The sequence below is a fragment of the Botrytis fragariae genome, assembly GCF_013461495.1.
Source record: "Botrytis fragariae strain BVB16 chromosome Unknown tig00000112, whole genome shotgun sequence".
In the NCBI taxonomy this organism is placed as follows: Eukaryota; Fungi; Ascomycota; class Leotiomycetes; order Helotiales; family Sclerotiniaceae; genus Botrytis; species Botrytis fragariae.
Window position 1 is genome coordinate 847,500 of NW_023500997.1, and position 27,204 is coordinate 874,703.

Below are 27,204 nucleotides of genomic sequence, written 5' to 3' on the forward strand. Positions count from 1 at the left end.
ATGCTTTCCACATTCTATACAGTTTGTGCGATTTTCGCCTTCTCTCAATGTGTGTTCTCGCATCAATTATATCCAAATGGTGTTGATCGGAAACTAAGCGTAAGTTCCCTTCTACTCTCCACATTCCTCCATTTCACACGCCGGATCTAGTCCCTCGCATCCACATAATTCCAAACTAATACCCACAACTAGAGAACCACCATTTCCCGTCGAGAACTAGCACTAGCCAAGCGCGACGACGTTGATCCCTCACTACTCTACCCAACCTACAACCTCACCGTCCCAATTGATTATTTCCACAACGAATCTCGTTATGAACCTCACAGCAATGGCACCTTCCCACTCCGCTACTGGTTCGACGCCACCTATTATAAACCTGGCGGTCCAGTAATCGTTCTCCAATCAGGAGAAACAGATGCTACAGGTCGATTACCATTCTTACAGAAAGGTATATTACATCAATTGGCTGTTGCGACACATGGTATTGGTGTCGTGCTTGAACATCGTTATTATGGTCAGAGTATCCCAACCCCTGATTTCTCAACAGAGAATTTAAGATTCTTGACTACCGAACAAGCATTGATGGATGAGGTTTATTTTGCCAGGAATATTGTCTTTCCGGGATTGGAAGATTACAATTTGACTGCACCAAATGTGGCTTACATCGGGTATGGAGGTTCTTATGCTGGTGCCTTCAATGCCTTCTTGAGAAAGTTATATCCTGATACTTTCTGGGGTAAGTTCTTTCTATTCTTCCTCAAAGATTTAAATACAAAAGATAATGTAACTAACATGTTATTAGGAACAATCTCTTCCAGTGGTGTCGTTGAAGCTATCTACGATTACTGGGATTATTTTGAGCCTATCCGCGTTTATGCCGATCAAAAATGTATCAAGAATACCCAACTCATCACCAATTCGATGGATAACATTGTCATTGGTCAAGAAAACAACACCGCTCTAATCCAAGAACTCAAATCCGTCTGGGGGCTTCCAAATGTTACCTATTCCAATGATTTCATGTCGGTAGTCATGTACGGAATGTGGGAATGGCAAAGCAAAAATTGGGATCCAGAAGTTGAAGGAACACCATATTTTGATTACTATTGTGGTAATGTTACTAGCAAAAAACTTCTTTGGCCAAGTTTGAATAGCTCTACAACGGAAGTCCAGAAGTTGCTCACGAAGGGTGGTTATGGTTCTCAACTCAACAGCTTGACAATTCCATATTTGAATTGGATTGGTTGGTTGACTGGTAAGAGCATCCGCCCCAACCTTTTCTCGTATCACCTGCAAATACTAACAAACTCCTAGATTACACTGCCACTAATTATGGTGATTGTTCCCCCAACCAAGATTCTTGTTACTCGACCCACAACTCTACTTTCTACGCGCAAGACGACGCATCTCAAGATTGGCGTCTCTGGCCCTACCAATACTGTACCGAATGGGGATACCTCCAAAACGGTGCTTCCGTCCCCGCAAGCCAACTACCTCTTCTCTCCCGCACAATTGATCTTCCCTACCTCTCGATTATCTGTGCGGAATCCTTCAACATCACAACTCCTCCGGCTGTCGAGAATATAAACAAATACGGTGGTTTCAACCTCACTTACCCAAGATTAGCATATATAGATGGCGAACAAGATGTTTGGCGTCCGGCTACTCCTCATGCCTCACCTTTTAATACTACGGCACACAATCGAACCTCTACTATTGACCAACCTTTCATCTTGATTGAAGGAGCAGTGCATCATTGGGATGAGAATGGACTTTTCGCAAATGAGACCACCAAGAGCCTTCCTCCAAAGACGATTAAGAAAGTACAGAGCCAGGAGGTTACATTTGTGAAGAAGTGGATGGAGGAGTGGAAGAGCGATTGCCATAGGAAGAAGAGAGCGCTTGTCTGAGTTTGAGGCTATTTGATACTTGTATATGATCTTGTACATATATTCTCACATGAATAAGATTATAATGGCGAGCGAGTAATTAGGCAAATGATACAAAGTATGATTTTGCAGACCCATGCAAATTCCATTGCTATTACAAGTGATCTGCCAACCTGGTACTGCCGTATGTTAGACCCTGGATTTGTTTTATGTTTTTTCACAAACTTATCAGCAGAAGAGAAGATGCATAATGTGTTTGATTAAAGTGCCAGGTGTTTCTTGAGCAAATGCAGTAATGTAGCTAAGCGTGCTCTCGATTCCTTCAAGTCCTTCAATCCTTAAAATGGCTGAGCTCATGGTAACTGCCCCCCTTAAGCAAGGAAAAGAGAAGTAATACAGAACAAGGAATTCTTAGACTGAAGCCCATCAATACAGAAGAAACAAAGAAATATCTCAAGACCAGTGCTACTCTTCATATCTAGCTTTTATCCCATTCACTCAAAGTCTTTGTAGTTTCTGGAGTCGAAAGGAGATTCATATACACACACAACGCCAGCTTTTTTAAGTTGGCGATAAATAGCCAGCCCAAAGCCCTCAACCTCAGCTTCCTGCTTTTCGAAACCAATCTTGACACTGTTTGGAAACCTCCCCAAATGCTCCCCTTGAAATGACAGTGCAGCGTCGGCCATCAGCGCTCGCAAGCAATTGCCATCTTTTGTGAGTGAGAAGACGACTTCGATAAAGCTGGATTTGAAAGCCGATGGACCACCTTCTATCAAGGCTGACCGAAGTTCGTAGTATATCAGGGTGCTGATATCTCCCAAATCATACAGATCTGCGTACTTTAGGAAGGAAATACAACGTTCAGCAGCATTTCGTCCATTTTTCGAGATGGAGAGTTTGTCACCAACACTGTGATGGAAGATGTACTCTACCAGAACCTCGAAATCTTCCACAGTATCTTCTGGAAGTTCTATTATTTGGGTCTGACCTTCCATGAAGTTTCCATTGAAAGACCTATCGAAGACCGGAGAATAATATGAAAGAAGATCTTTTGGTACTTCAAATGACTTCTTCTCAGGACCAACAAATATCTTTACTTTCGAACTCACTACCATTCTAACAGATAAGTCATTAGCTTTGGTAATCATTAAAAGATACGCGAAAGTCACTGACTTGATGTACAAGTCATTTCTAGGTCTTTGTCGGGAATGAGGAGCATTAACTCTTGGAGTATCGATCTTTAAGGTGTGAGAATTGCAACTCTTGATTCTCTTGCCAGATGTACCAAAGGTGTCAATGGAATTATCACTCAAATCTGAAAAAAGTTCCGAGTCTCCTGGGCGTGTTATAAAAGGGGCATCTGTAGCTGTGACGCTTGGATAATCTCTTCTAGGAGTTACTACAAAGATTTTGTTCAACATTTCTGATGAAGCTTTACGTTTGACTCCAGAAGTAGTTGCAGAAGTTGTGGCTTAAGAGGAGGACGCTACAGGCATGATGCGGGATCTGCGGGACACATGTACAGACTTCGCATCAGCCGTATTATCAGTAGCTTCTTGCTTAATTCCAGAAGAAAGTTCAGACTTCATGGCTGCCAAAACTGTGAATAGCATTTGGTTAGTGGGAAACATTGGAAATTCAGGCAAGTAAGAGAGAACAAACAATCTTACGTATGTCGAAACAATCGAAATCTCGAAGCACAAAACGAAAATCAGAAGTCACTTACTAAAGACCCGAAAGAGTCGGATGATATCAATGAAGAAGAAGCTTTACTTTTGAAGAAATGAATCGACAGGATTGTATTGTATGAAAATTGATGAAACCTCGAATCGCAGCGATGAGATAAAAAGATATTGAATGATGCGGTAAGAGTGGAGATTCTCAACAGATGGAAGAAGATTGGATGAGGATATACACCACCGCAGATATGAAAGATATGATAAAATACACGAAATCCAGATGAGAACACACGAGATAACTGATGAAACTGATGAATTGAAGATATACTTCCTCACTAAGAGATGAAATTGATTGAGAAAAAAACGAAGAAGAAGAAAAGGCGGACGAGAAGTAAAGGTGAAAGTGAAATCCCGCTAGTGAAATGCGTGCAATTGGAAAGTGCCAAAATGGGAAAGAGCAAGCACGTCGACCACTTGGTTGGAGATGGCACGTGCTATCAAGTGATTGTGAGGTTTGGGAATAGTTTGAGAGTTTTTGAGCGATGTATTGGAACGGAGAACGTGGTTTTGATGAGTGTGTGATATCAGTTATTCATCTGTGTTATTTTGATTGATTTGAAGTATCTCATGGTTGTTTTTCTATTTCTGAGGGCTGGCTTACAGTATGAGATGGGATGGGATGATACGAGATGGTGAACGATCAATTTGGAAGCATTTACCTTATGTTTCCTCGTAACAAGAAGATGACACATAGGTACTAAGCTTCCAGCGATGTTCAATATAGGTACCTAGTAGGTATTCATATCCACATTCATATTCATTTCCTAGGTCGATAAGCAAGATGGTAAGAATTGGATCTGAGGAACCAACCAAGATACCAAAATGTTTAAAAGCAACGGTGTTGATATACATTCACCCCTCATGGGCTCTTCTTTCAACCTGCCACCTATCAACTCGTAGCAGCCACGGCCAATGCTAATACACCTACCAAGAAGACATCCAAGTCCAAGCTATTGACAACTGCAGCAGAATCTGCAGCAGCCGTACAATTGAACTGCGCAGAACAGGCTTTAATTTGCTGATGATGAACATCCCATCCTGTACTATAGCAAAAAAAAAGTCATCTTGGGTGCCCGTATGGGTAGAATATTTGAACGTAATGAATTTTCCCGCCCCCATTTACGATTTTCCTATAGTGACCATCTTCGGAAGAGTCGAGTGAATTGCAATATCTTTATCACGTTGAAGAACGTCACCTTGACGTCCTATCTCAGTGCATTTCGAGTCGTAGATGATTAAACTGGATTTCTGACTGCTAAGTTTGTCCCCGATGTATACAGGAATAGCCATGAGGTTTGTGAGGGTACACTGGCCGGGGGTCATCGAGGTCGTATTGAAGGTCTGGGGCTAGATGGTAGATCTTGTGATACGTCTGGCCATTTGTAGTTTTCTCCTTTGCGAGGACAATTTGAAGCGAGGGCGAGAGGTGGAAATATGCTGAATATCGTCACGAGGATGGTAATGGGGGAGAAACCGCGGGCCGGGTAAGATCTGAACTGCATATTCTATTGAACATGTTAGCCTAGAGATTATTAAATAAGGTATCGCCAAAGACCTACGGTTAAATAAGGAACTTTGCGTGCGTACGTGTAAACTGCCACTTTTTTAAGGGGTTAACATTCTGTGGGAGATGATAGTCCCAGCAAAGACGTTTTGAGTATTGTATTTGAGATTCTACAAGACTTACGCTTTGACATGATTGTTTTGATTTGTGATACATGTACATGAGTAGACGATGACCAAATATCAAGGATCAAATAGTTTGCATCAGGGAAAGTCCATGATTCGATTCAATAATAACTCACTTTTCGAACATTATAACAAACAATTTGAATGGCACGACACAGTTATTCACTTCTGGATCTGATAATAGAAAAGAGTGTTCAATAAATCAAACTTATGTACTACTATCTTTCAAAGTTCGCTGCAAGTAACTACAACAACAAATATGAAAGAAAGGCCTGGGGATTCATAAAGGCCCTCCTCTCTGCAAATCGTAAAGGCTCTTCTCGAACCCACCATTTCAAACGCTCCATCACTCCGACAAATCCAACATCCCGCTCAACACTTTGAGGGTATTTAACCAGTGCATCCACCGAGTCTGACGGATCCAGCATACATCTCGTAGGTATCGGCGTTGTTGGCAGCGTGAGCAGCAGTCAAAGCCTTGGCAGCAGTTGGTCCATAAGCCCAATCTTCAGTACCATACAAGTGAGTCATCTCGTGCAAGATACTTCCGGCACGGTCATAATCGAAATCAGTGCAGGTAGGTGAGTACTCATCAAAGCCCCAGTATCCATTGTTTGGGCAAGGAACAATGACGTTGGCGCTGGGAACTGTGTAGAGCAAGGCACTTCCGTCAGCGCAATCTCCGTAGGTATCTGTGCAAGAGATCTTTGGGGATGTGGTTTGAACGTTCTTGACATCAGTGTAGATAGCACGAACGGCAGTCTCCTCGGAGGTAGACTTGAACCAGGTGGTGAAATAATCAGCGGCAGTACCAGCAGCAGTGTAAGCATTGGTAGCCAATGTGATGGCATCAGCGACTGTGGTCTTGAGGGAGGTGGTTTGAGCGGTGGTACAACTGCTGTAGGTAACGGCACGCTTTGAGATACGTGACTTGAATGGCTCATCTCTGTTTACGAGATCACTTCGAGGAAAAGTTAGCAACCAGCAGTGGCTTCGAGCAGTGATGGTACTTACGATGCAACCTTGCTTTGATCAGGGGTAATAGTCACAGTGTTGGAGGTGACAGCGTCGCAAAGAGTGGTTTGGCTCAAAGCAGATGGAGCACGTTCTCCAATGACATATCTGAAACCTTGGATAGCGGTAACATCAACAGTCTCAAGACCTTCAAGATTGTAGGTCTTGGCTACATTGAGAGAAGTTGTTACTGTCTCGCCAGGTTGAAGAGTTTGGAACATGTCAGCAGCAAGGCCAGTACGCTTGTAGTTGACATAAGTTCCCTTGAATTCAAGATCCTTATCAGCTGTAAACAGTCAGTTATAATTCCAAGGCAGATGGCCATTCGTATCCAGGAGCTGAACATACCTGTAGAAGCTACGACGTCCAAAGTAGCGTGTTCACTCAAGACGGTGTTACCCTTGAAGAGAGTGAGGGTCTCGGCACCAGTGTTGGTGATTGCGACTTGAGCAACATGATCGGCAGTGCCAGCAATCTCAACTGAGAGAGGGCAACTGGTGGCAGCCATAGCTGCACCAGCAAGAGCGGCGACTGGGAGAATCTTGGAAATCATGTTGAGATCTTTGGAGTATTGATCTGAATTGAGAATTGACTGGGAGGATGTTCTTTCAATAGAGAGCGAAAATGCAGGACTATAAGTACTGATTTCCTCTTCATTGTCAAATGATAACAATCTGCCAGATGAGGCAGGTAAGTTCAAAACCCTCCCATCTCATAAACTGTATATCTTGATCACTAGGTTCCTCACAATGGAAACTGACCTAGAATCGACAATACCTTCACGTGTGTCCACGTCGACCAGCCTCATGCAATTGATATGAACGACGAAGAGGGTCAAAGCCAAGACGGTTCAATGCACAAAGTCGCATCATCATCTCTTGGCTACAAAAATCCTTCCCATATATAGCAACTCGATCTAATCAAGATATCAGTGGTACACGGACTGTCCAACGTGTCTTGTTGATTTGTTATAGATATCTAGAACCTTTCCTGAAGAAAAAAGCAACGAGCCTTGTGAATGGCTGGACGAGACATTTGCCGAGGTGGTGTAATGTCGGATAAGCTTCTTCGCTAACCTACATCAGGAAGGGGAATGTCTTAAGGGGCCTTGGCGAAATATGCCAATGCTGGATAAGCATCATATTTATGCCGGGACCAAGCGCCAAGTAATTGCTTGAACATTTGGCGGAGGAATTTGCTTACATAGGAAGGTGAAGGTGGCGCTTTGCCAATATGCGCCAATGATATTCCCATGATGAACTACATTCAAGTGCCGGAAGCCAAGTATGCGTCGCAGTACCTTATCTCGCAATTTCATGTGACCTGTAAGAGGACGTTCGAAAACGGCAGCTCGGGAATTTTGGATCCTCGTTCGTGTCTATCCTTCATCGACGTTGATGGGCCCACGAAGAATTCAAATGTGTATTCCGCGTATGGCGGCGATATCCTAGGAAAAGTTTCCATTTGATATCATTATTTCGTTGACACATGGAATCAAGTGTATCTTGTAGTCCGATAACGGTGTGGCTTCGCATGTCTTTCTTCTCATGAGTTCTGCCTCTAATACGCAAGAAGAGGCTTGGAACATGACAAGAGGGAATTCAATCGTGGAATACTGTGGACAGTATTGTTTGTGCATTGCTAAATGACAGCAGTCGATGATGTAGAGGGAAAGGAAATAATTCATTGCGATTCATTGCTCAAGACCTACCGCTACTCGCTGTGGACGATAGCTTCTCCTCTTTCAAATTCCGATAATTCATCAACAAATCAATGGTTATCTTCGAAATCTCAATTCGATTGTCCGAAAGCTGATCTTGGACCAGAGTTTTGAGGGGTTTTGGTATTCAACAATATTATCGTGATAGAATATCTAAACGGAGATATGTTTGAGGATTCTCAGGCTTTGGTGATTGAGCCCAGCATTTTCGTCCACCACCAGCGATTTCTCCAATGACTAAGCATCCGAGGCACCATCTTGATAACATGGAGCAAGGTTATTTGTCCAATACATATCTGATCTGCCCACTCACATAAGCTCCATAGACACTTTGATTTCAATTCAACTGGCTTTTTCAACTTGCGTTTATCACAGCATAGCTTTGCTCTATCACTGAATGTATTTCACACATTGCTGATCTCCTAAAATGCTTACGGCAGGGGTTATATAGTTAAGATGGCTTTGGTGCGTTATCGAGAAATTCTGGCTATTTACAAAATGAGCTTCAGTTTTGACGGTGGCTTTCTCACCGGATGGTTTATTGAGTAAATCTTTGTTATTGTATTTATATATCTGCAGGATTTTCAACAATTTGGATGCCGAAAATACGCACAACTTTTGCGGTGCGAGTAGTGTTTGGTGAGGCTTCCAAAAGTACTCAACGGGTCTACGCTTACTTGCGTCTCGTGTCCTTTACTTTGGTGTCAAGTTTCGTCTTAGTACCTTTATGTAGGAGAGATGACCAGAGTCATCTCGCCTCGATTTCAATGCACATCACCTCTCAAGAACTTGAGTGCGTGGAATATTCGTAATTTATTCGCGGGGGCTTCTTCCGTAAGTGCCATTTGGAGATCTGGCATGAAGGCTTGCGAATCTTCTAAAGGAGTGAAATCCTCTTTCATTTTCGATGATTTTCCATTTGTTCAATACACATTTGTTCACTTGTTTCAGCAATTGTTATTTCAACCTACATCTTGATAGTTGCCCAAGAATTTATATCACAAAAGTCGTAAGTATTGAAATCGTCCTCGCTGTCAGCTATGCTTGTCTCTCGATAGAAGAGAAGCATCTCCGGTTCAGTTTCCTCTATTGAGAATCCCTATTTGGCATCTTTTGACCATCTCGATTTCGATAACAACAGAGTCATTGGCAGTGAAGCGTTTAGCTTGGGTCTTTGCATCGTGTTCGACATGAAAGAGATTACCACCAATTTAAGCTATCGTCTTCCACTTCTGAACTTCTGGGAATCTGCAAACGGTCAATCAGAAACGACCTTTGCGCCTTTCATAATTGCAACAGACATTTACACGGGGCTTCTGGAGTGCCTCTGCCCCATAATAGAAATTTGGTCTCGAAATGGGATCACGTCAAGACAGGCTCAAGGGTATTGTCAGAAAAATAAATCCAATTAACAATTTAAATGAGTTCCATCTTCACTTTGTGCCATGAATCGAATTGCCTCTTCACATTTGCCAATTGAACAAAACTGCGGAAGCTCTGGCAGCAGACAAGCAGACCCCAACATTACAATCGGTGTTTCAGATCATATTATCTAGACATTGAAATTTGCACATCAGAAGGTATGGATTCGACATTACGATGATCAAGCTAGATGATGAAACCCGCCTGATATTCTTTGATCCCTCGGCTCCCTCAGATCATGTGTTGTGTCTGCTGTCCTACGATTGATCTAGCCACTAGCAGACTACCTTCACTTTATTAGTTTAGTGGGTCTTTGTGGTAGCGGATGGTGAAGAGAAAGTTTCTTTTGGATGAATGATTGATTCTGCATGGCGTTACGAGCGAGACCCAATTTACGCCAGTCTAGATTTCTGGTTTATTTTTCTCCAAGAGAATTTTGTCGGCGCTTATTTCTTGATGAATTATCGCACCTTTAACCTAAACAGAAGAAATGAGTATTGTGTATTTCGCGCCAAAGATACTGACGTAGTCTCCGAATCGAAGAAACTTTGTACCATGATTACTTTTTTACAGATTCTGTGTGAAAAGCATGTTAGACATTCGAACTGAGCCCTATGATCCTTTGATCTATGAGATCAGCATCCTGTTTCTCCCAGGCCTCCCTGAGTTCAAAGCTCATAGCCGCAAGACAAAGTGGAGAATGAATCGGCAATGAAGACCCGTAACATTTTGCCGAACGCAAGAGACCATGATACATCACTATCACAATACTACTGTGCATATAACCTAAAGTATATTTCATCCTGGCATTGGCGGCTAATAAACCATACACAACAAGGCTGATATTCGCGCTAGCATCCCATATATGGACATATAGACCCGACAGTTTGGCTCTGGCCATGGGTACTTATTACTTCCAACTGTTGCCAAATGTTAGTACAGTCATTGATATCAAATCAATGGAGATGAAATATTTCAATATGAAACGAGTAGTTCTCGAGAATTATTACATTATTGCACCTCTCCTGCTCGGTCAGAAAAGCATTGTCTTCCAACATCAACTTCTTTCCTTTCTTTCAAAACCTTCACGCAACTTCATCCAATTTTGAGCCTTTGATAGACAAGATGCATATTCCTAAATTATTGGAATTCTCCACCTACCTCGGTCTGAGTTATGGTGCTTGCGATACAAACGTCACAATATCAGGGCTAGGAAGAGCTGCCGATGGACAGCCAGCCCTCGATCGCCCAATCGGTCTCTTTTCTTTTGGAGGATCAAAATGCTGTTAGTTCAACTACTTCCTCCATATTCAGAAAACCAATTCTAATAAGACTACACAGCTCCAGAAACCACTGTTCAAAGTTCGTCATCACTATCAAAACTCTTTTCCATACTGTCAACTGACCCTTGACTAGCTCAAGATATCACATATAGCCACATCAGCATTCGCAGTTCTTCGAGATCAGACTGGTACAGCTATTATGGATTCCCAACTTTTGACTTATCCGCACACTGCGATATTCAGAGCTCTGGCGTTCCTCTGCGAGAATTCGTTCAAACAGGACATTTCACATGGACATTGATCCCCGAGCAAAAAATCACAAATATTGTTTGCGAAACTACTCCTCATACCATGGTCAATTTCATCGGACGTGAGAAAGATGGAACACAAGTTTTCCGCACGGAAAAAGTAGTTGGGAATTCAGAGCTGGGATTTAGATTTGGTGAGCTTGCCTTTTCTTATGACATTTGGCTGTCATTAAGATAGATTTGACTAATAATTAAAACAGACTCGGAGTCTCCAACCACAATCCATCAACTGGAGTCTACCTACCCATACTTCGGCTCCTGCAAAGTTTCAAACGGAAGGAATAAATTCTCGTTCACGAAAACCGATCGTGGGATTTACACTATTCATCCCCCACAATCTAAGCTCAAGATTTCGTGTCCGGATTTGGCTTCGTATCCGTGGAAAGGAACGTCGATGCCAAAATTGTATGTTCAGGGTTCGTGATGGTTATGGGATCTGGGGGGTAATGTGGAGTTTGGTTTGATTTGGATGAGACATACATATCATTGTATGGTTGTATAATATTTATGTACTGGATGTATTTTTAGGGTAGACATGAGATGAGATGAAGATATTAACTCTCTCACTACCTAAGTAGTTAAAGTCTGTAGATTCAGACACTAATGGAGAAAAGTTTCAATTTAAAATTCCTTCTTCTTCCACACAACCCAATATTTCCCTTCCAGCACCTCACAGTATTCTCCTCCTCAAAACAATCCAACAAATCTCATAAGAAATATTCACATACGCCGCACTCCCCCGGAGTTATCCACCCAGACCTGCATATACCCGCCAAACGAAAAAAAATCCTCACATTCAGGGTACATATGCACTCCAAGTACCCGAGTATCACAATACCGTTACATCGGTAATTCGACCAAACAATTGATGTGCACTGATATCCAATCATCACATGGGTATTAAAAGAGTATTGGGGTCCGGGGAGGGGTACCTGGCACTAACTGTTGTTTGCCGAGGATGTGGTCAGGGGTATGGTAAGGATTTTTTGGGTGAGATTTTTTGATGTCTTGGATTGTGTGTGCATTTCATGGATGTTTTGTTTTGCGGCCACGGGTTTGATAGTTGGTTCGTATCATCCTTCTGCGGTCATAAGAGAGGGCATCAGGGAAGTCGTACTTGATTCCAGTACTGACTGGTTATAGGTAGGAGGGGGTCTCTCGGAATAGAATGGAATGAGCATATGATCAAGGTCACTCACTCAACGCAGCTTACAGCGTACTCGTTGCATATCGTCAGGTGGAGAATTCTCATAGCTATGAGGATGTTAGTTTGGTTTTTGTTAACATGTTTGTAGACTGGTGCGAAAAAGAATATTTCCGATCACATTTTAAACCTTGTTTTAGTTTTCATCACCTATGAATTTCGGCTGACACAGAATAATCAAATGGGTCCAGAAATAGCCGCGCCTCCCGGCCCCAATGATGCTGTTAGATTTCATGCCTCTGCAGTGCACTGTGCCCATAAACCATTCCATCTCATAGCCACGTATTCTATGCTCTAGATATACAGCTGTAGACTCCAGGTCTGGTACTGCTCTGTTGGTATTCATATAAGCACAAGTTCAGTTATCACAGAATAATAGACGGAATGTTTAAGATTCATATCCATTGCATCAAGTATCGTATCATCTATGGCGACGAGAAGAGGGAGCTACCTAAGCTACAAACCATAGTGAGCAGTCACATAAAATCTGCCTGCATCCAGCCATCAAGGCATCTGTATCTACTTTGAAGGGCCAGTGATAAAAGTTGTATTTCCAGAGAAGCTGCACCCTTCCCGCAAAATCTCCGACTTTTAAAGTAAGCTTCTAATACAATGTTGTGGATAAAACTCGTAAAGACATTTGCATTTCATGACCCCAACTCCTCGCTGTCCTTATGCCCTCCATTTTACCCCTCGTAAGCAAAAACAAATTTGTTGACGCCACATATCTTTGCCAATCGTGAAAAATAACTATCGAGCAAGTTGATCACTACTCGCCTCACATTCTTCAAATTCTAACTCCCACTTATCGACTTCTTTGAATTTCCTCGCAGCTTTCTTCAATTCCTTTCCTACCCTCTTCTCCAACTCAGAACTATTCTCACCTTGAGGCTCTTCTGGGGATCTTTCATCTTGGGCAGGTGCCAAATTGTCATCCGGATCGAGTTCATTTTCTTTATCAGATGCTGCCGGTGCTGGTTTCCTTCCATAGGTTCTCTTCCCTTTACCTTTAGCGGCAGCCTTAGCTTTTTGTGTAAGTTTTGAAGTTGTAGCAGATGCTCCGGTAGTAGGGCGAGCAGAAGCTTGACGACGGCTAGTTGGGGCGACTGTTATGGTCAATTCGTCATCATGCTCGCCAAGTCCAGTAGTGTCCACCTCACTGTCAGAGGATTCCATGTCTAAAGCGGATCGGTGACGGTGACGACGTCTTGGAAGTAGAGCTTGTAGGGCTGCAGTAGATAAAGTTGCAGGTTGAGGTGCAGCTTTACGCGGTAGCCGTGTGGAGCGTGTGGGTATATCGGGTGAATGTGTGAGTGATGGCGGGGAAGATATAGGAGAGGAGTGCATTTCTGCATTTGAGACACGCGGTGGAGTTCGTGGGTTTATTATACGTCGAGATCGAGTAGCTGCTTGACGCGTATTTAAAGTAGGTTGAGGAGGTGGCGGAGGTGATGGTAAAGATTGAGCAGGCGAAAGAGAGGAACTGCCACCACGTGGAGGTGCCATAGTTTCACTCATAGGCTCAGGTGTCGCAATACGTTCTATTGATGATAATGGCGAATCTTCAGGCGAAGGCTCTTTTTCTAATTCTGGTAGCTCGTCCACATCGTCGTCTTCGTCACTATCTATCGGCGCGGTCGCAGGAATTGCATCTTCGGGATCTGAATCGTTTTTAGGTAATTTGGAAGGGCTCTGCTGGGTCTGCGTAGCATCTTGTGAACGTGGAACCTGTACACTAGACAATTTCCGCTTTCTTGAACTCGAAGATGAAGGCACAGCTCTTCCCTTGGCAAAGTTTAAAGGTGTTGATTCGTCTTCGGGCGCAAAACCATCGGAATCGGAATCGGAATCGAAGGTAGGTCTTGATTGTTCTGGTTTCCGCGCCGTTCCCAAAATACTAGGTTCTCGAGCTCTTCTTTTGAAATTACCAAGTCGCAATACAGATCCGATTTCTGGCCTGTCTCCACCCACACTACTTGGTCTCCTAGATCCAGCGCGTCCTCTAAATGTTCCCATTCCTAGCCCAGATGTATTCCTCTTGCCAACACTAGTAAGACCATTCTCTTCTGCCAAGTCTGAGTCTATGCTGCTTGATCGAGCTCGTGTGGTTTGTTGTCCTAAAATACTTGGTTCGCGCGCCCTTCGTCGAAAATTCCCAATCGCAAGTACAGAATTGTCCATGGCAGATGTACGTCGACCTCTTCTCCCAGCCTCAATTTCCGGACTACTAGATATCCGCGTATCATCGTCTGATTCTAATTCCAGCGCATTCTTAGGCTTTATAGTATTGGCAGCTTTCTTAGACTCTGTATTCTCGATGTTGCGCGATGCATTGCGACCACTGCTTCGTGTTGCAACAGACTTTCCTTTTGCCAATTTCGTCGCATTCGCAGATTTCTCAAGCTCCCCATCACTAACATCATATAGATCGTCGAAAGGACGCGCCGCTGGAGCTGCCGCTGGTAAAGATTCCGACTCGACTAGTTCTGTTGATTCTATGACGCGCGGGGCAGGCGCAGTCGCATTGGGACGAGTGACTTTTGTGCGTTTTGGGCGTGGCATTTTGCAAAGATATTAAGGGACTACTTATTATTGAATTGAATATTCGAACCTGTAGAAGGCCGTTTATCGAATTTCGTGAAACTTTTCGTGGTGGTATCAGATACTGTGGGTGGTAGATGATTGAGCGCGTCGCGTCTCCACCTCTCTAGTTTATTAGTTTGTTTATCTTAGCGACAAACAAAGCAGCTATTTATTGTAACCTACATCTACATCATGACTTTATACTTCAATACAACTCAAAATGTACCAAAACAACCAACTCGAATGCCATTTCTACAACTGGCAATCAAGTCTCTAATCGTCTTTACAAGTAAAGACAATTTGCGCAATCTCACCATGCGTCCTACGCCTCGATAGATATGGGCTAGCGCTCACTTACTTTCAAGAACCGTTTGGAATCTTTATAGAATTTTCGTATCCAAAAGACTTGAGGCTCTCAAGCAAGGAAGAAGACTAGTCATAGTCTCCCTGACGTCAATCTCGTGTGTGCTGAGTTGTTACAGCACGATAGCTACTCGAGTGGTGATAAGCTACGTATCAATTCGTTTCAAATTTGTGTGCATCTCAAATAAGTTGATTCGTCCTAGAGGGGAGCACCTGCATATTTTTTCGGGTTTGAATCGTACTTTGACGGTCACTGAGGGCCAAATGCACTTAAAGTTACATCGCACCTCGGCCATGCCCAATTATTCTCAGGCCCCTGCAGTACACAGAAAATCCGAATCCGAATTTTAATTGAGTTCTGGTTGACACTCTCATAAGCGTTCGAAGTATTAATATTTTCCCCTTCCACGATCGTCCTTTGCTCTCATACCATCAATTGTAGGTACTTTGCCTGCGCCTCATTATAACGTGTGAAGTTTCACCGACTTTTTGGCAGCAACGAATGCGAAGAGTCAATGTAAAGCTGAGACTTGATAACTGGACAGATTCGAATTATGTACTACTCGTGGTTTATATTTCGAGTCCAAAGATTCAGTACACCTTGTCTAATCTCTACAGCAATGTGGTAGATTGCTTATTGAGGGCTATGTAAAGTATCGAAATACTCGGTCTCAAAAGGGGTTTCTCCTCCATTCAAGGAACACGAACGTCCACATGAGTGGTATTAGGCAACTTGCAAGAATTTTCCATAATCGCAAAATAAAGACGATTGAGGCTGAAACACTAGCCCTGGTAACACTAGTGCTAGCTTTTTAATAGCAATTCTTATACAGCTACAGCTGATCGGCACGTTCGAGCGTTTATGTTGCTCTAGTGGTCACTCGGTCCGTGCCGTTAATCACTGCAACCCCAAAGTTAGCTTGGGCAAGCGAATAGATTCGGGTGAACCTTTTCGGGTGAACGTATTGAGGATCTATATGCAAGACGTGCGGGGATCCCGACTTCCCACTGATATAAGGCCTTCGTGACGACATACGTTCGATATTGGTGAAAGATGTGAGGATGTGAATAAATATAATTTGTGGCTATGCACTCGCAGAATGATGTTGTACAAAACAATCTTTGAAGTTCAGAACCATAGGCACCATCCACAACACAGCCTCTCAGTTTTGCCGATAGTGTGGAGTTTTCAAAAGATGTGAATGCTGTACCACTATCATTGAGCAAAAGACTTTTGATCTCAAGAGCCTCAAGTTTTTGATCACACGGGTATTGCGGCAGGGTCATTCACCGACTTTGATCGCCATGATCTTGTCGCGATTTCAATTTTTCATAGAAAATCCTCGCTGCCTGATTCGACGATGCTATACAGATTCGCAATTTTCAGTCCGTTTTGTAAGAAGAGGTAATGTTGTTTGCAGCCGTCATACCCCCACTTTCAGGCAGGAATGGCTAGCATAATAATGCACTGTTACACCAGGCGAGAAAGCTGCTTCTCCTCACCAACAACTTGGATGTTGTGACGAGATTTCCAATATTTTCAGTCCCTCATGACTCCCAACACATTGACACCAAGAGGGATCATTTACATGGTAACGAATGTCTCCTACCATGAATCTAAGACGGAGGACTATTGTCATATAATGCAATTAGCCGGGTGAGATCTTCCCCCTGGAAAGGGCTGAGTTTGCGTCTACTTCCGATCACCAAAGTTTTGAGATACGTCCAAAGCTCTGCTGCTGATGTGCCACACCTCCATCTACGACGATGTTTTCTCCGGGACGTGGGATTTCGCCAACTCATCTGGCAGACATAAGCCATTGCGGCTGTCAGGGCATTGCAACATAAAGATTAAGATACAAGTAGAAGTCTCTCCTATCGTTGAAGTCATACACTTTAAGCTCCGATAAACAAGCTCTCAAATTATCTCACACTTTTTTATGATACTAGATACTAAAATGTGTAAGCTGAAACATTCTACCAGGTTCCATCCCTTCTCTTCTGACATCTTCTTAGTGGGCGCTGATAATATTATCGATATAACTTTTGGTGTTACAAGCGCCATCCTCACAATGATAACTATTTACTTGATGTGTAAACATCAAAAGTCCAGAGGTAAGTTAATCCTGTCTTTCGATAGGCGATAGCTGCAAGGTCAGCACATAATAGACTACATGAACTTGCCATGTCACATTTCTTTCTTAAATCCTCTCTGACCAGATTAGTTCCAGAGCTTGATATCGAGCAAGGCAGAGACTTTAAACTCAATCCAACTATACCAAATCCTGATTCAGTTTCTACTCCTTCGTACTCTGACTTGCGATCCTCGCCTATGACATTGAACCAAGTCGTTGTACCATTGCCAGTTGCCCCACAACCAGATGTTCCACCCAACACGCCATCTTATCAGACTGCTTCTCAAATTACGCTTGCACAACATCAAATTCCTGAGCAGAATGTACAGTCCTTTCCTGTTACGACGAATATAGCTATAGCGCCAGATCTTCCTGGTTCTCATGCTTACTACCACTCACTCCATTCTTTTTTTCTAAACGAGAGTGGGTAGTCTTAATTCGAATGTTTGCGTCATATTAGCAATGAATTTGTGAATTTGGCGTTAAGTATCTATTGAGTTGCATTATAGGGAGTTAAGACATAGGCTCGCGCCGGGATACCTATATGATGATAGTATACGAAATAGAGTTGGGATTACGTTGTTTGTGGAGTTTTCATTTGAAATTTGGATAATTTGAGATTTGGATACAGGGACTACTTACGTTAAATTTCTTTTCTTTGTTTTTGGAACAGAAAATTTGGAAAAGGACAGAGGATAAAATGAGGTACTGCAGGGAATATGTATATCAGGGAATTGAAAAGTGCAAATTGTTCAGACTTTAGTGAAATGTTTTCCGTACGTGAATTGATAGGTTCAGCCCAGGAGAAATAATTAAAAATTTTGCTGAGAGTAGGATCACACGATGAATTGAAATGATATATAGCCGATATCTCCCACAAATGCTTTCATCATCTCTGTGCATGTGATTTACGACCTCCACTTTCCCAATTGGAAATGGGAATATACATGTGCACCGAACCATCACTATTAGAGGATCGGAACGAGCGCTTATGTGACAGTGTGGGGAGAAAACTACCTCTTTGGATTAAAATGATGTTCCTCGACCCCGCTGTTCAATACTCTTAATAGTGCTTTCGGAAGCTCGGCTGTACTCCTAGTGAACCCCACATCCCATCGAGATCTGTAGTCTTTGTATTCCGCAACGGCTGCGGTGCGGCCCGGAACTTGCGGGTTAAGATTGTTGACCCATCTAATATCCGATTTGTTAGTGGCTGACGGATACATCAAGTCTGATAGATCATAAAGGAATAGATTGAGTCACATGGAAGACCACAAGAAGAATCACAATCATGAATAGTTCTGGTGGTTGGTATTCATGCGCCTTGTGTCATTGTGATACACCACTAACTGCTTCAACCCTTTCATTCACAATAGTCTATTCATGAAGAGATACTATACAGCACATTCGCGGCCTTCCCGATTAGCTTCGGGCTCCAAGGAGTTAAGTAGAAAGCAATTCGTCATCCATGCGCCCAAAAACTTGGCTACTGTCAAAAGCTACAAGAACGGGAATTTCAAACAGATTCTGCCCAATTGCTATTGACAACACTCTACGATGGTAAGTCAGTTAGCTCAGTGCCTGCACTGCATGAATAACATGAAAACCCCTCTTCTTATTGGTGTATTGTGCTCAGGAAGTGGTGCCTTACCTTTCCATATGTGCTTTACATGCAAAGCCAAAAGTATTTTGTCTTTTAGGTCGGGACTATCACTCCCAAGTACTTCTATTTATGTCTATATCATATGTCTTATCATTTAGTATTGCAACGCACCAACGAATAGCAAACTCCAGATCTATCTGCAAACTAAACACTCCATATCTTACGAGCACTTATACTGCCAGAAATTATACGATTCCAAAGCGAGATGCACATACCACAAGATGATATACCAGAAGAGTATTAAACTGATTTTCTCAATGGTAGAGTTGCATACACCCTCGCTGCACGAGCACAAATATAGCTATTTCACAGGCATTCACTATGATACCTTAGGTCCCATAGGTAACATCACTGCTATTTGCTTCTGTCTCTCAAGCTTTACATCCGCTATTAATACTATTCTCTTCACGTGCGAACACTACTAAGACGTCGGAGATACGCTTCAGTATTACTTATCGTCAGTCTAATCTACTCCTTCTTTAGTGGCAATACAGGACCTCGAGACAAAATTTAGTCTCCATCTACAGTATATCAGTCGTTTCTCCGCGACCAGACTACCACCAAATCCCTCACCATTCTTCCCGTCGCATCGTATCTCGTGTCCCCCGCCATCATCTCCATACTACGCTACGCCACACCCACAAGTTCGTCGATATCCGAGCCGAGTGCAGTATCCGCAAAAGGACCTTCGCCAAGCATTCAATACAATTCCGTCATGCGCCAATTTCATTCCTGCGCGTCTGATAGTTTATCAGTTGCCTGGTCACCCTGAAGATGGCTATCTCACATGCTAAATCCAATTGGTGGCTTACCCTAGCATAATTCGTCTCCCCTCAAAATTTCACCTTACCACATCCAATCATTCCTCTACCCCGCAATTTCTAATCATAATCAAGAGCTGCTCACAGCCTTCTACGACTGAGTGTTGAGTCCTGATCATCTGAATTAGATAATGTGCTGTGGCCAATCTGAATCTAGGATTTGATTTGAACTAGAGGAGTTGTTGTGATTTGTTCCTTTGAGAGGATTTCTTTACAGGATGTATAATATCTGGGCGGTCTGAACTAAAAGACAAATGCAGGCTCTCAGGAGTTAGCATATGAACTAGAGTCCAAAATTTTAGACCATTGAAACATTCTAATTGGATTCGGAGTAAAGGTCTAGGATAGTCAGGCACTTCCTTTTCTAATTCAATCAACATGTCACGTTATATTATCTAGAAACCGTGGTTTTTAGAACAAGAGCATCGAAAATTATGGCTTTGATGACCAATTTCTACACTGGTATTGAAGAATGAATTCATTCTACTCAGAGGTGGAAGTATTTCCGCATTTAGAAGAGCACGAAACTGGTAGACGTCATGTGATAAACCTAATCATGTGACAAGGACACCTGCCTCATTATTGATGTGCAAGACACCCGGTAAGACTTTAAATTTTTGCTTTTCACCCAAGAGACGTGTAAACACTCCTTGATATGTTTCTTTGACTTGTCTACTCCACTGAATCATGCCCACGGTTTCTTCTCCTGCCCGACATTCAATCCTCGTCTTTCCCTGAGACTGCATTATCCATTTCCTCGTAGCATTTTGTCATCTTTACTGTTAGATTACCATCGTGATTGAAATTGTTATACAGATGAAACACATGATTGAAAATCCGTATGTAAATATTCCACATCCGAAACCTTAGCCTCCAAAGGAGAGCCATACAATACCTAGACACCGCAAGGTCGTTTGTATATATTGTCAGGAGTCTTGTTCGTGGAGGAGATTCCGAGACGACAACAAATAATAGGGATTTGAAAAGCAATCGCAACCTTTGAGCCATGATTCTGTGACACTGTGGCTTGAGCATGCTTTTGCGCTCGTATCAATGTCACCTTCATGCTTAAATCGATTGCCTCATCTACATTGCTACATTGTGGCTGAGCTTTTAAAAGTCTGCTGCATCAAGTACTGATGAATTTTTGAATAAAATAAGAATCATGATGTGCCTGGAATTCAACCTTGAACACATCAGTAGGCTTGTCCAGAGACACAAACGCTCAGCCAACAACATTGTAAATGCCTTGCGCAAATGTGTCTTTTGGAGACAAACAATTCATCGAGCACTTGCTGGGAAAACACCTTGATAAACCTTGCAAATGCGAAATGCAGTAACCCAATCCTTGTGCCGCATCCAACTGAAGAAAGCAGGAGATGAGGCCGACTCGGGAGCCGTAGACTACACGGATATTGACAATCTACAAACAAAGGTTTGGATACTGCTCAAACAAATATTTGTTTTCATGAGTGCCATGTAGATTGGTAGTATGTTGGTGAGTTCGGGGGATTTAAAGAAGGATAAACCATGATACATTAGATACTTGGCGTTTGCCTTGATTGAATTATCTTCATAAAGATCTTCCATCGGGACATCATCGGAACAGAGCTGTTGACCAGCGCCATCTGGAGATATTGTTGATTCCGGAAGTGATTGATATTCATCTATCATAGTTCGCGCTCCAGACCTTTTTCAGTGAACTGGAAAACGATTTAATGATACCTCGGAACATTCCCCCAACATTCATGTTGGTCTTGGACTTCATGATGATTTGAATCGATGGAAACTTGATCAACATACGAGTTTCTTGTCTCTGCTACACAATGCATGGCCAACGCATTGTATCAATGATCCCGTGAACTACACATTTGATGGACACTTCAATTTTCAGGCAGCCTCAAGAAGTCACTACCTCCTAAGCGTGCCTTTAAATGGAGATATGATTGAGTGGTAGGGCTGCGCGAATGCGGATTGCCAAACTTGGACACCGACGGATGATTGCATCATCTAGGTATTGGACTCGCGGATGAAAAGAAACAAAATCGTGTATAACGATCACAAGGCTAGGAGAATTTATTATATCATACCGGGGAAAACATCCTATTGTTCGTACAGGAAGAAGGTGTTACTACCAAGATACTTGGTGTTGTGTGAAATTTGCAGCCATGAACATGTAGTAGGTATGTAACCTTCGTGTTGACTTGAAATGTCGTGATTGATGTTTACTTGTGCCTTTCTGTGTTCTGGTGGCAAGGGCCAATGAAAGCCCGACGATAGATCTTCCTGACGAATGATTCGATCGATCAACCTACTTGACAGATAGCGATAACGAAGTAGAATGGTTCCTGATTTCGAGAAATTCCTTCGAGGGCTTTTCGGAGAATACATCGTCCAATCGAGGCTCGCAAGACAGAAATTCGGTACGGACCTTTGCATTTTACATTTTACCGGTCCCTTCTGGTCTGATTAATGTCAAACACCAAACGAAACTAAAATGTAGAAGTCGACAGTTGTTCATGCAATACTACCCTGATACTTCAATACTTTCATCTGATATCGTGGGGCCATTGTATTTCCGAGGCCGAGTAATGGTTTCTCTCTCGAGACTATTCAGATAACATTTCCGTGAGAACCTCGGGAAGCTTGATTTCGGACAACCGGTATCTTTTCCTCAAACATGATAGCTCTCTCGATTCGACGGAATCTAGATTGTGCCCTGATATTGCATCAATATTCTGCAAGGACTCTTTTTGCTGCAGATTGAACGAAGTTGAAGCAAACTTCTGATTGAATGGCTGGCCGTCGTCTCACTAAGTACTGTGGTTCTCTCGAAATAGAATTGAGGCGGAGTATTCGACGAATCATAATATATCATACGCCTTTCACATCCCAGTACAGGCTTTTACCCGTCAAAGCCATAACATAACGGTTCTGCTACTACCTGTCAGGCACTCTTCTCCCCAGTACATGAGGATCTTTATCCCCCCATTTGGCTCTTCACCATCATTGCAATTCTTGCAAGAAACACATGGCCTGAACGATTCATTGCAAGGTAAATAAGAATAAGCCTTTTGAATATTTACAAATTCATTGTGCAACCCACCATTGATTCCGTTCATGTCTCAAAGGGAACCAACTGCAAGTCGGTGCTGAGGCAAGGTTCATAAACACTATAAGCTTTTCAACATGGGCCTATTTAGTAGATCAAACAAAAAGAAAATACTGCCATCCCAGTCTCAAAATTACGATGATTCAAATGAATTACAAAGACAAGCACATCCTACCACGAGACCAAATTGGTACTATATCGAAGAACGTCCTCATCATATACCAAATGGATACAATCAACATCGACCAGCACCTCAAGGATGGATAGTGACTCAAATCGAACCACCATCACCATCACCGACATATCAACCACATACTATCATGGCGCCACCTCTACTACCACCGCGAAATGGTGTTGCGTTGATGAATTTGCGATCCGTCACAAATCTCTTGACAGAGACTTCATTAAATGATCTGCCATGTGTAGCTGCCATCAATAATGGGGTAGCCATTATGTCACAACAAACCATGCATCACTATCATCAAACGACCGCTCTCTACGATACTCTATCCTCAAAATTATGCTCAGTGGTCACGTCAATTGATGAGGAAAGATTTAGTGGAGATGATAGAGAGCTTACAGTACCGCAACATTATGATTCAGTGTGGCAGGAAGAAAAGGAATTAGAGACAACCAGTCGAGATTTATTTCTGCGGAGCAAAAAATCAAAGGCAAATCTGAAGGATATCAAATCAAGTGAAACGACACATACAAACTACTTTTCAAAGGTTCATGCATATGCCAATTCAAGGTTACCAATGGATCTCAAGCCAATGAGATTGTAAGATTTCAATCTTTCCTTGAATTTGGGCTTTGAGCTAACAAGTCACAGGTACTTTAACACATATCCTCTCATATGCCTCGCAGCTCAATACTCGGAACAAGTCTATTCGAAACCTACCGGACAAGAAAAAGAAACAAGAGTAAATGCAAGAGGAAGGGCAGGGACTGTTATGAAAAGTGTACCAATTGATGATCGAGATGTAATTGTATTTGCGATTCGAGGAACAACACATTCATTCACAGATTGGGCTGTTAATGTCAAGACGAAGCCTACGTCCCCAGAGGGTTTCCTGGTAAGATAAAATTCCATTCAGAAGTTCTCCAAGTCGCTCATAATTTTTATCTTAGGACGACCCAGGAAACTTATGTCATTCCGGATTTTTGGGTGCTGCAAAAGACTGGATTAAACCAATAGCAGCTCGACTTCGAAGTCTTCTCCAAGAAGATCCTAACCGTACTCAATGTTCTCTACTCATCACCGGACATTCCGCTGGCGGGGCTATTGCTGCTCTATTATACTCACATATGCTTTCCACCAGTCCCGAAGCCAGATCGGAGCTTAATATTCTTACCGGATATTTCAAACGAATTCATTGTATTACATTTGGAGCACCACCAATTTCACTCTTACCATTAGAAAAACCCCAAACCCGAGCAGCTTCCAAGTCTATCTTTATGTCTTTCGTCAACGAGGGCGATCTAGTCGCAAGAGCCGATTTTGCTTATGTCAGATCTCTCCTTGATCTCTATTCCACACCCACACCCGGAAGATCCGTTCTCGAACCCTTGAAATTAGGACTCAAATCTTGCAAATCTAGTAATGCACTTTCAACGAAGAAGAAACATTCCAAACCCGACCCTCACGTGGCTTTAGGACCGATATGGCGTGTTCCCGAAGCCATTTTGAGTAATGCGGGAAGTATTGTTCTATTGCGAGGAGTAGATAGATTGGGAAATGCAGAAGGGAGTAAGAAGTTGCAGGATCGAATGGATGATGGGGTGATTGCGCAAATTGTCTCGGATGAATTGTTAAGGGGGGTGGTGTGGGGTGATCCGGTTAGTCATATGATGAAGCTTTATGCGAGGAGGATTGAGGTTTTGGCTACGAATGCTGTTATGGGACGGACATGAGGTTGAGGGGGAGGAGAGTGGGTTGAATGAAAAGAGAGGGTGCTTGGTATAAGAGGATGGTTAGGAAATGGGATGGGTTAGGCGCATATGGTACTATACCCTTTTATCCACTCCGTTTATTTGCAGGAGATGTTTTGGTGCGGTCATTTAATATATATACGTATGTATACAATTATTTTCATAAATACTCGACTCTTGTATAATTCATGTGTGATATGTTGGATACCAACCTTGGCTCTCCTTTTAAAGCAATCTTGGGACTTGACTTCATTAAGAGGCAACATGAGATAATGTGATGACATCGTTTACAATACTTTTCGCAAGTAGTCTTTGTGTTATTACCATTGGAGAATTATTCTTTCCGAAAGACTTAAGAGTAGGAATAGAGGATGAATGGAACTAGAAATGAAGTTAGAAACGCGATTTGGAGTGGAATAGAGTAGGGTAGGGTAGGGTGGGGGGAGCAGAGAAATCCGAATCGTTAGGTAAGCTCTACATAGGAGAAAATCCCGGCCGAAATTGGCCACGGGCAAAGCCCTGTCATGCTCCCACCGTTCCAGTCCACTTCGGAGAATCGAATGTTTCGATAATGTCACGATTGAAGATTATTCAAGGATTTTTTTGATGCTGTTGGCTGTTGTATCTTCTTTCGTGGTTGGATTATCGTGGAGGTTTTGGGGGTGGTCCATTTGAGCGTCTTTTTTTCTCCTGTGGTGAGGGAGGGGGGTTGGTGGAAAGGGATTACGAATGTGTACGCGAAATTTCAATTGTGCTTGTGGAATTTGGAGATGGAGGTTGCTTTTTGGGGGATGGGATGGTACGGTATGGTATTGGATGGCAGGTGGGTGGTACTTGGTTTGGTAGTTGGGTGGTGGGTGGTACTTGGTTGGATTCTGGATAGGAGGATATGAAGACATTGTCAAGATTCGATCATACTGCTTTCTCATCACCTGTAGGATGAAGACTAGATTATTAGGTTGGGATTTTTATAGTTTCTCTTCATATTGTATATCGAATGGATGTAGATGTCTCGTTTTATTGGTACTGGGTGGGTGAGCTGTAGGAACTTATATGTCTTTGTTACGAAGACGAGTACGATGGTTTGCGACGATGTGGACGAGGTCGAGGATAAGGATTCGAGGGTGGAAGTTTGAGAATGATAGAGGATGTAGTTGGTGATTGATGAGTATTTCGCTGGTGAGGAATTCTTGGTGGAGCGATGATCGCTTTGTGTGGTTGGGAAGTTGAAAATCTTATTGGAGTTGTCTGGTATTGTATAGTGTATAGTTTTATTAATCATGTAAGTGTAGAATATTAGTTTTATATATGTGCGTGTGTGTGTGTGTGTGTTATGATTTAAGAATTGGTATTGATATTGATGTCGATACAGATGTTGGTCGAAGGTCGAAGGGCGAAGGTCGAAGAGCAAAGGGGGGAGGAAAGTAAGGGAAGAGGTTTGGTAGTTAGTGTTTCGAATCAATTCAAATTTCAAAAAGTGTCATTCTATCTCTGTTCTGATATTTGAGAAGACTGTCACAACGGTTGATATATACAGAGAGAGCAATCGAGCAAGTAATCCAACGAGTCAAGATGTAAAGAATGAAAAGCATGAGGATATATATATAAACACGGTGACATATCGGTCCAGCATACGTGTGAAAGAGAATTAGCTTTCTCAGAGTATCGTAAAAGTAGATATAAACTCAGAACGCTTTTATACAAGGCTAAGTGGAACGATCTGTCTGATTTATGGTTTGAGGTAAGAGATAGGGAGGACTGTGAAAGATGATATCGTATAATCATCTGTCAAGGGAAGTGTAATCCAATTCCCAGAGAGAGAAGAACTTCCTGACGATGTAGATACATCATCACACAATATATTACTATTTCCTACGAAACACAAATTGTGTAGCATTTCTATCTCACATTGAGACTTACTATTATTCCCGTTATCGTTCTTGGTCCAAATCAATCATCTCAATCCCCGATTTCGTGTTCCCATTCATATCTTTACTATTCGTTCACCCAACATTCACCCATTACCCAATTCTTCTCACCACCCAAACTACAGCTACCCCAATCCGATCTTCGCACCTTCCACAATCATCAAAAACACACCCTCATATGCAAACTCAAATATCTTATCCTGCTTGCCCTCTAAAAATCTATCAAAAATACCGGCCTTCTAATCTTGTTCTTCTCAATCCATTGTCAAAATAGGCCGCAAAAAGATGATAATTTTTGAATTTTTGAACTTTTAATAGGTACTTGTATCTGAGATGTTCACTCAATCACGTTCAAAACGAACAAATTGAGGGTTGTGGCCAAGAAAAGATTCACGT

At 42.5% G+C, this 27,204-nt stretch overlaps 8 protein-coding genes across 8 annotated transcripts; 4 read left to right on the top strand and 4 right to left on the bottom strand.

Annotated features, from left to right (window-relative positions):
• Window positions 1-1,910, top strand: Bfra_007829 (putative serine carboxypeptidase s28 protein; the record flags this gene model as incomplete). The annotated part of the gene is made up of 4 exons (XM_037338197.1): window positions 1-99; window positions 193-736; window positions 803-1,255; window positions 1,315-1,910. 4 exons carry the CDS (start codon window positions 1-3, stop codon window positions 1,908-1,910), a joined length of 1,692 nt encoding a protein of 563 aa, XP_037190260.1.
• Window positions 1,911-2,383: 473 nt separating this feature from the next.
• Window positions 2,384-3,313, bottom strand: Bfra_007830 (uncharacterized protein; the record flags this gene model as incomplete). Its single annotated transcript, XM_037338198.1, has 2 exons — window positions 2,384-3,008; window positions 3,066-3,313. The coding sequence occupies 2 exons, from the start codon at window positions 3,311-3,313 to the stop codon at window positions 2,384-2,386; spliced, it is 873 nt and encodes a 290-aa protein (XP_037190261.1).
• Window positions 3,314-3,364: 51 nt separating this feature from the next.
• On the bottom strand, window positions 3,365-5,328 carry Bfra_007831 (uncharacterized protein; the record flags this gene model as incomplete). Its single annotated transcript, XM_037338199.1, has 6 exons — window positions 3,365-3,492; window positions 4,526-4,674; window positions 4,755-4,978; window positions 5,002-5,136; window positions 5,191-5,225; window positions 5,319-5,328. The coding sequence occupies 6 exons, from the start codon at window positions 5,326-5,328 to the stop codon at window positions 3,365-3,367; spliced, it is 681 nt and encodes a 226-aa protein (XP_037190262.1).
• A 382-nt stretch (window positions 5,329-5,710) lies between these two features.
• On the bottom strand, window positions 5,711-6,887 carry Bfra_007832 (putative metalloproteinase protein; the record flags this gene model as incomplete). The annotated part of the gene is made up of 3 exons (XM_037338200.1): window positions 5,711-6,281; window positions 6,335-6,620; window positions 6,683-6,887. The coding sequence occupies 3 exons, from the start codon at window positions 6,885-6,887 to the stop codon at window positions 5,711-5,713; spliced, it is 1,062 nt and encodes a 353-aa protein (XP_037190263.1).
• A 3,714-nt stretch (window positions 6,888-10,601) lies between these two features.
• Window positions 10,602-11,491, top strand: Bfra_007833 (uncharacterized protein; the record flags this gene model as incomplete). Its single annotated transcript, XM_037338201.1, has 4 exons — window positions 10,602-10,761; window positions 10,818-10,838; window positions 10,893-11,201; window positions 11,268-11,491. The coding sequence occupies 4 exons, from the start codon at window positions 10,602-10,604 to the stop codon at window positions 11,489-11,491; spliced, it is 714 nt and encodes a 237-aa protein (XP_037190264.1).
• A 1,530-nt stretch (window positions 11,492-13,021) lies between these two features.
• Window positions 13,022-14,833, bottom strand: Bfra_007834 (uncharacterized protein; the record flags this gene model as incomplete). The annotated part of the gene is made up of 1 exon (XM_037338202.1): window positions 13,022-14,833. The coding sequence occupies one exon, from the start codon at window positions 14,831-14,833 to the stop codon at window positions 13,022-13,024; it is 1,812 nt and encodes a 603-aa protein (XP_037190265.1).
• Window positions 14,834-17,157: 2,324 nt separating this feature from the next.
• On the top strand, window positions 17,158-17,783 carry Bfra_007835 (uncharacterized protein; the record flags this gene model as incomplete). Its single annotated transcript, XM_037338203.1, has 3 exons — window positions 17,158-17,179; window positions 17,234-17,332; window positions 17,443-17,783. The coding sequence occupies 3 exons, from the start codon at window positions 17,158-17,160 to the stop codon at window positions 17,781-17,783; spliced, it is 462 nt and encodes a 153-aa protein (XP_037190266.1).
• Window positions 17,784-23,025: 5,242 nt separating this feature from the next.
• On the top strand, window positions 23,026-24,862 carry Bfra_007836 (putative class 3 protein; the record flags this gene model as incomplete). Its single annotated transcript, XM_037338204.1, has 3 exons — window positions 23,026-23,729; window positions 23,781-24,024; window positions 24,080-24,862. The coding sequence occupies 3 exons, from the start codon at window positions 23,026-23,028 to the stop codon at window positions 24,860-24,862; spliced, it is 1,731 nt and encodes a 576-aa protein (XP_037190267.1).
• Between the last annotated feature and the right edge of the window lie 2,342 nt (window positions 24,863-27,204).